The 8,694-nt window shown below is 48.3% G+C and overlaps 1 protein-coding gene across 2 annotated transcripts in view; it reads left to right on the top strand.

The window, feature by feature from the left end:
- Positions 1–707: 707 nt before the first annotated feature.
- Positions 708–8,694, top strand: part of SLC4A5 (solute carrier family 4 member 5) — a gene marked incomplete at its 5' end in the record, with an annotated part of 67,948 nt that continues 59,961 nt past the window's right edge. For both annotated transcript variants that reach the window (XM_079792825.1, XM_079792826.1), the window contains 2 exons: positions 708–786; positions 6,915–7,097. In XM_079792825.1, the coding sequence (XP_079648951.1) occupies positions 708–786; positions 6,915–7,097 (262 nt within the window). The remainder of the gene's footprint in view (positions 787–6,914; positions 7,098–8,694) is intronic.

Here is an 8,694-nt window from a genome sequence, read left to right as displayed (position 1 = left end):
AGGGTCTGGAACCCAGAAGTGGGGGGCTTCTCTAGACCAACTCCCTCCCATCTCTCACGTCTCCATTTCTTCCTGTCCTCCTCTTCCTCCCTCCCTCCCTTGGATCCAGGAATCAGGGAGATGCCCATTTTAATCTTGGCTCCACCATGCCTGGCTCTGCGACACAGAAAAAATGGCTTAATTCTCCAAATTCTTAATTCTTCAAAATGTACTAAGGCTTTTCTGTGACCTAGTAAACATGCTCTCTTTGTAAATGCTCCATGGGTAATTGAAAAACAGGTGTGTTCTCTTTTTGTTGGAGATGGTTGAGCTTCTTCAATTTGTCTATACATTCTTTTTTTAAAAATATATATATTTAATATATTTTATTTATTTTTTACAGAGAGGAAGGGAGAGGGATAGAGAGTTAGAAACAACAATGAGAGAGAAACATCGATCAGCTGCCACCTGCACACTCCCTACTGGGGATGTGCCTGCAACCAAGGTACATGCCTTTGACCGGAATTGAACCTGGGACCCTGCAGTCCGCAGGCTGACACTCTATCCACTGAGCCAAACTGGTTAGGGCTATACATTCTTTTGCCTGAAATTTTTCATCTGCATTAAGGCCTCCCACTGTGCGTGTGGATTTAACCATTTCCCCTTGAAATCCTAGCTTCTTGTGTCGTACACATACTGAGGCTGTGTTCGTCTTTTACTTTACAGTCATGAAGGTGGAGGAGGAGAAGGCTGGGGTGGGGAAGCTGGACCCTGTGAACTACAGGAGGCGATGTCAGGACCAGGAAGGTAAGGTCGCCTTGAGAGCTTGATGCAGATCCCAGGAGGGTCTGAGAATACCTTGAATATTTGTATAACAACCCTTCCAGCTGGGGAATCTGGAGAGCTCGCCCCTTTTCCTGACTCACCCACATTGTCTCTTCTCGATCCTGTGGAGCCAGCTCTCCCTGTGTCTTTTTTAAAAATATGTATTTTTTATTTATTTTTTACAGAGAGGAAGGGAGAGGGATAGAGAGTTAGAAACATCGATGAGAGAGAAACATCGATCAGCTGCCTCCTGCACACCTCCTACTGGGGATGTGCCCACAACCGAGGTACATGCCCTTGACCGGAATCGAACCTGGGACCTTTCAGTCTGCAGGCCGACGCTCTATCCACTGAGCCAAACCGGTTAGGGCTTCCCTGTGTCTTAAAGGGACCACGTGGTCAGGCTGGAGCTAGGAGAGTGGCACTTTGCTTGTATGGATTAGGGCACAAAATTAAACTCTCCTAATTTTACAAGATCTACAAACCATACTAAATGCCAAGTATCAACATGTTATAGATTCTAAAAATGGCAGTTCAGTTAAAACCAGTGCAAGAGAGTGTTGGGTGGCGGTATTTCTGTTGCTGACTCAGAGGCCCCAAGGATCCTACGCTCAGAGAAGCAGCCACAGGGCTTATAAGAGGCACCCAGACGGGCTGTGGCCCCACGCGGAGGCAAACGCTGATCTCGCTGCCCAGCTGGAAGCTTGCTGAGCTGCAGTCTGTGTAGAAACGCTCTGGGGCTGCCACGGGAGAAGAATGCAGTGAGGAGTCCCTGGGAGGACTTGGCATTGTCCCGAGCAAACTGCAACATGTTCAGCGTGGGAGAAGAGGACCCACAGAGCAAAGAAGGAAGAGGGTTAGCCATTCCCCCACAGTTCACCAGCTTAATGGCCATGCTCTGATGATGGGAGCAAAAAAATAAAAAAAAAAACATTAAAAAAGAAACAAACATGGCCCTTGCTAGTTTGGCTCAGTGGATAGAGCGTTGGCCTGTGGACCGAAAGGTCCCAGGTTCGAGTCTGGTCAAGGGCATGTACCTTGGTTGCAGGCTCTTCCCTGGCCCGGGCCCTGGTCAGCGCGCGTGCAGGAGGCAACCAATCGATGTGTTTCTCTCACATCGATGTTTCTCTCTGTCTTTCCCTCTCCCACTCACTCTAAAATCAATAGAAAAATATCCTCGGGTGAGGATTAAATAAATAAAATAAAGATCATGATGGAAAATATTAAAAAAAACACACAAACATGGAACAAGGTAGATCCAGAGTGGAAAGTGAACTGTTTCCCTGACAACCGTCTCCCCTGATTTCTTTAATAAGTTTCTTTACGTATCCAGCCCCTTACAATGTTCACAATCATGTTCCCATACACCAGGTCATTCTATCTTCTGAAAAACCTTGCCCAGCCAGTAAAGCAAGGGCTTTTTAATCCCTGCGTTACAGAGGAGGGCACTGAGTCCCAGAGAGGAAGATGTCCATGACCACAGGCCAGTGAGGACCAGCCAGGGAGCATGCAGGGCAGCTGACTCTTCCAGGCTCAGCTTGATGCCATGACGGTGTGATGTCTGCACACAGTCTGTGCGTCCAGCATGTGCATTTCAGGAGTCTGCGCCCGGAGGCAGTCCGCCCTTCCATGAAAAAAGATCAAGTCAGTGTAGATCGTGAAAAGCCGAAAGCTCTTCCTCTAAGATCAGGAACAGGATAAGGATGCCCCCTCTTACCACTCTTACTAACACAGCACTGTAAGTCCTAGCCAGAGCAATGAGGCAAAAATTAAATAAAATAAGTAAAAAGCATACAAATTAGAGAAGAAATGCAATGGTCTCTATTTGCAGATGACATGGTCTCATATATAGAAAACTCTAAAGACTTCACCAAAAACCTGTTAGAACTAATAAATTCAGTGAAGTTGCAAAATCAGCACAGGGAAGTCAGTTGCATTTCTGTGCACTAATAAACTATCAGAAAGAAAACAATCCCATTTACAACAAATAGAATAAACTATCTAGGAATAAAAAAAATTAACCAAGGAGGTGAAAGACTTGTACACTGAAAACACTAAGATATTGATGAAAGAAACTGAAGTAGACACAAATAAATGAAAAGATAGCTATCTTATGCTCATGGTTTGGAAGAATTAATACTGTTAAATCTCTAAACTACCCAAAGCAATCTACAGATTCAATGTAATCCTTATCAAAATTCCAATGGCATTTTTCACAGAAGTAGAACAAATAATTCTAAAATTTGTAGGGAACCACAAAAGATTCCAAATTGCCAAAGTAATCTTCAGAAAGAAGAACATTATTGGAGGCATCCTGTGTCCTGATTTTAAACTATATTACCAAGCCATAGTAATCAAGACAGTATGGTACTCGCATAGAAAACATATATATCAATGGAACAGAGCAGAGGGTCCAGAAATAAACCCAAACACGTATGTTGAACTTCCAACAATAAACATCAGGGAAAGAATAGTCTCTTTAGTACATGGTGATGTGACAGTCACATGTAAAAGAATAAACTGGATCACTATTTTACACGAAACACAAAAATCAACTCAAAATGGACAAAAGACTTGAACATAAGACCTGAAACCATAAACTCACAGAAGAAAATATTGGGGGTAAACTCCTTGATATTGATCTTGGCAACAATTTAATTTTTTGGATTTGACACCCAAAGCAAAGACAACAAAAACAAAAGTAAACAAGCGGGACTATATCAAACTAAAAAGCTTCTGTACAGCAAAGGAAACCATTAACAAAATGAAAAGGCAACCTACAGAATGAGAGAAAATATTTGCAATCACCTCTTTGATAAGGGGTTAACATCCAAATATACAAATAACTCATACAACTTAATAGCAACCCCCCCTAAACCATTCAATTAAAAAATGGGCAGAGGAACTAAATAGATACCTTTCCAAAGAAGATACCCAATGGCTAACAGGTACACGAAAAGGTGCTAAACATCACTCATCACCAGGGAAATGAAAATCAAAATCACAATGCAATATCTCCTCACACCTGTTATAAGGAGTATTATAAAAAAGACAACAGATAACAAATGTTGACAGCGATGTGGAGAAAAGGGAACCCCTGTACCCTGTTGGTTGAAATGTAAGTTGGTACAGCCACTATGGAAACCAGTATGGAAGTGCCTCAAAAAATTAAAAATTCAACTATCATATGATTCAGCAATCCCACAACTGGGTGTATACTGTGGTATCTGAAGGAAACAAAATCACTATCTCGAGGAGATGTCTGCACCCTGTGTTCATTGCACCCTTATTCACAAGAGCCAAGGTATGGAAGCAACAACAATGTCCAACGCTGTTTATATGCACTGAGTGGCCAGGTTATTATGATCTCTGAACGCATAATAATCTGGCCACTCAGTATATATCCTACATAATAAAAGGGTAATACGTAAATTACCATCACTCCTCTACGCCCATGATTGGGCCAGCGGGAGGCGCAGGGTGCGGGACTCAGGGTGGCCGGGGTGGCTGATTGGGCCGGTGGGACACTGAGCTCGCGTCACCAGCGGCAGCGCGAGCTCAGCGTCTGCGCCATGACTGTGCTGCGGCACAGAAGGGGCCTCTGGGGCAGCGAGCCCACGTCCTGCTGCGGACCATCAAAAGCGGGAAGTGAAAGCAGCGGAGCTGGCTGTCTGTCCGCTCCGGCACCAGGCCTTTCAAAAGCCTCCGCCGCGCCGGAGGCTTTTGAAAGGCCTGGTGCACCAGTGGACAGACAGCCAGCCAGCTCCCCCGCAATCGAAAGCGGGGAGCTGTGTGTCCGCTCCAGCACCAGCGGACCCCCTGCCATCAAAAGCGGGGAGCAGGCTGCTAGCAGTGTCCGCGGAGCGTGCTAGGCTTTGCGGGGCAGTGGATATAGCCTGGACGGCAGGTTAGGCCTAGGGGACCCTACACGTGCATGATTTAATCATGCACTGGGCCTCTAGTATGTATGTGTGTGTGTGTGTATATATATATATATATATATATATATATATATATATATATCCTATCTAATAATAGAGTAACATGTAAATTACCATCACTCCGCTTTGCCCACGATTGGGCGGCGGGAGGCTGGGGGGCGGGACTCAGGGTGGCCTATCCGGCCATTGAGAGGCACGGATCCGCTGCCACTGAGGGGGGCTACCCTGCTGTTGAGAGGCGCAGGGGGCAGGGGGCGGGACTCCCGCCCCCTGCGCCTCTCAACGGCCAGATCCGTGGTCGCTGAGGGGGCCTGCCGAGGACACCCAGCTGCGCCTCTCAACGACAGGGTAGCCATTTGTCCGCGGCAGCCCCCCTCAGCGGCCGTTGAGAGGTGCAGGGGGCGGGAGTCCTGCCCCCTGTGCCTCTCAACAGCAGGGTAGCCCCCCTCAGCGGCCACGGACCATCAAAAGTGGGGGAGCTGGGTGCCTGTCTGCTTGGGCACCAGTGGACAGGCACCCAGTTCCATCGCGAAAAGCGAAAGTGTGTAGGGGACCCTACACGTGCATGATTCAATCATGCACTGGGCCTCTAATATATATATATATATATATATATATATATACACACACACACACACACACACACACACACACACACACACATATATATGAGGCCTGGTGCATTAATTCATGCATGGGTGGGGTCCAGCCAGCCTGTTCAGGGGGAGGGGACATGGGCGGTTGGCCGGCCTGCCTGCTGGTCGAACTCCTGGTCAAGGGGACAATTTGCATATTAGCCTTTTATTATATAGGATATACACTGAGTGGCCAGATTATTATGCGTTCAGAGATCATAATAATCTGGCCACTCAGTGTATATGAATATTATTCAATCATTAGAAAGAAGGAAATCCTGCTACTTACAACAGCATGGATGGGTCTCGAAGGCACTATGCTAGGTGAAATAAGTCATACAGAAAAAGACAAATACCGCATGAGCTCATTTACGGGTATATGTGCAATCTAAAAAGCCCAACTCATAGAAAAAGAGAACAGATTAGTGGTTGCCAACGGCAGGTGGTAAGGAATGGACAAAATGGGTAAGGACTGTCAAAGGCACAAATTTCCAGTGATAAGGTAAGTTCTGTGATGTACAGCATGGTGGCTATAGTTAATCTGTAGTGTACACTTGAGAGTTGCTAAGAGAGTAGATCTTAAAAGGACTCATCATAAGAAGAAAATGTAACTGTGTCATGATGGATATTAACTAAACTTACTGTAGTAATCACTGCACAGTGCATACACATATCACATCATTATTTTGTACACCTGAAATGAATGCAATGTCATATGTCAATTATACCTCAATTTAAAAAAAAATAGAGGGAACTTTGTGGAGGTGGGGGCATGGGGGGTAGCTACATGGAAGTCTATGTACTATCTGCTCAATTATTCCATATGTCTAAAACTGTACTAAGCAATCTATTAATTATTTTTAAAAATTGTTGACTGCAAGACAACAGTGACGAGAAGCTGGTAGCAGCTCGTCCTTCCTGAGGGCTGGGAGAATTCCGGCTGTCTCTGTGGCCCCGGCCTGGGGGGTGGGGGAGGTGCGTTTGTGCAGCAGCCAGCCTTCCTAGTAGAATTCTGAATTTAAGGTTCCTGGTAACTATAGTTCTTGAAAATTCTAGTTTACACAACCAGCTTTGAGAAACCCTTAATAACTTGCTTTTCTGGTAAGTGGTTCACGTGGCCCTTGGTTGTTAGTAAAAATGGCCCTCGGTAGAGGTGCACGCGGCTTTTCTATACCAGCCAAAGAGGGGCTTGGCATTTTGGACTAAGCCTGGGACCCTCCCCCCCCCCCCCCCAGGGCCTCTGTCCTGCGCCGTAGGCCATATGTGGTCATCGCTGCCTGGACGAGCAGGGATCTGGGAGTTCTGCTCGTGCTGCCAGAGTTCTAGCTGCAGCGCCAAGGGTAGCTTTTCCTGCAGCACCGAGTTGTTGGGAGTGGGGTTTTGTCAAGCCCACGCCTGGGGCAGGGGTCCCGGCCAGGAACCCCATGTCTCCCGTTTTGCGTTTGGCCTTAGCTCTTTGCGCCCGGAGACTGTCAAGGAGAAATGCCAACTTTCCGTAACTCTTGGCTCCCCCCCTCTTGTGTTGTGCCCGCAGACGGCCATTCCATCCACGTTGGGCTTTCAGTCCCCAGCTACCTTCAAAGGAAGAGAGACCAGAAGGGACACCCTGCAGGCCAGCAGAAGGTCCGCTGGGGCCTGTGGCCCGACAGGGACCCGACCGGCGTGGGGAGCAGGGCAAGCAGCGGGGACAGCAGTGTGGCTCGTGCCAGCAGGACCCGTGAGTTCTTGAGGGGTGCATTCTGGGGAGCCGTGTGCTGTGGGTGCAGGCGGGGCGTGGCCGCGCAGGAGGGAGTCTCCTGAGACGTGTCTCCGTGTCTCCGTGTCCCAGTCCCCCTCTGCTCCGCCGCTGCCTTTGCGGGCGGTCTCGCTGCTCTGGGGCGCCTCTAGTCAAGCGGAGCGCCTCTCTGTGGGGAGTTCGAGTCCTCCGCTCTGATCCATTCCATGCTGATTTCATGGTTTAATGCTCCGAATTATTTCCTTCATTTCTAAACTCCCAGGGGCCACCTGGCGGTTCCTTAAGAACCAATAGGAACACGCCTGTTGGGTGTGAGTCACCTGCCCCGGTCCTCCGGGAAGGAGCTGGACAGACGGAGCTGCCCAGGACCTGCACCGGGGCTGCGCAGCCCTGGGACCTGGGAGCTTTCTCCAGGTCCACAGAGCCCCCGGGCTTCCTCTGCTGCCCAGAAATCAGCTCTGGGCTGATTACGAATCATTCTTTTGTTCTTTCCTGTGGAAAGAAAGAGATCACTCTTAAGAGGCGTAAAAGACCGGAGTTCTCAGAGCGTGGCTGTGACATTTTATTCTTTTGTGACTTGACTATTTCTAGGGACATAAATATACTCCCCTCATATCCCAAATCTGCCTACTAAAAGGCATGTACTTGGTTTCTATGACATGTTTTTACTGTCTGAGCAAGGCAAAATTGGTGACTTTACCATCTAAGCCTCCAAAGGAATTCCAGAGGCAACTACAGGGTTTTAGTGTCCCCGTGGGAGAAGACCTGACATACATGCTCCCAAAGGCCTTCAGAACCGCCCCCCTCCCCCCAACCCTGCCGCTGCCCCGAACCACTGTTCAGGCACCCGGTCTACCAGGGCCTGTGGCCTTCCCAGAGTAAGCGTGACTGCAGGGGAGATGGGTTCATGGGGAGTTCGTTGGACATGACCATGGTAAGAGATAATGCACACACGCATGCTCAGGGGTAGGAACATCATAGACCCAGTGGAGATCGAACCTGGTGGGAACTGGATGCTCCCCATGTTGGAACTGGATGCCTCAGGCTCGCTTTCTGGGGCATTCCCCTGTCACCCCACTGCCACCACCACATTCAGGGGTAAAGTCGCCCTGTGCAAGTTGAGTCTGCTGGGTCCCTCCTGAGCCAGGGGAGAGGCCCATGGTTGAGAGTTGGCGCTCTCTGCTCAGAGGGTTTGGAGGAGAGCTAATAAGTGGTATGCTTTTATTGATTTTAGAAAGAGAGGAAGGGGGAGGGAGGAAGAGAGAGATAGAAACATCAATGATGAGAGAGAAACACTGATCTGCTGCCTCCTGCACACCTCCTACTGGGGATCGAGCCTGCAACCCGGGCATGTGCCCTGACCAGGAATCAACGGGTGACCTTTCTATGCGTGGGATGAAGCTCAATCTACTGAGCCACGCCGGCCAGGGTGTAAGTAGTATTTCTTGATGTGACATGGTGCATCACATGGCATCATGGATGGTGGATTATTTTGGTGGTTTCTGGTTCAATTAAAGGGACACTGCTTTTACCTGGAAACCAAAGGAGAGAGAATGGGAGGAATCCTTCGATACAGTTG

This window comes from Cnephaeus nilssonii, assembly GCF_951640355.1.
Source record: "Cnephaeus nilssonii genome assembly, chromosome: 15".
Taxonomy (NCBI): domain Eukaryota; kingdom Metazoa; phylum Chordata; class Mammalia; order Chiroptera; family Vespertilionidae; genus Cnephaeus; species Cnephaeus nilssonii.
The sequence above is the reverse complement of the archived record's forward strand: the minus strand, read 5'-3'. Positions and strand labels throughout refer to the sequence as shown.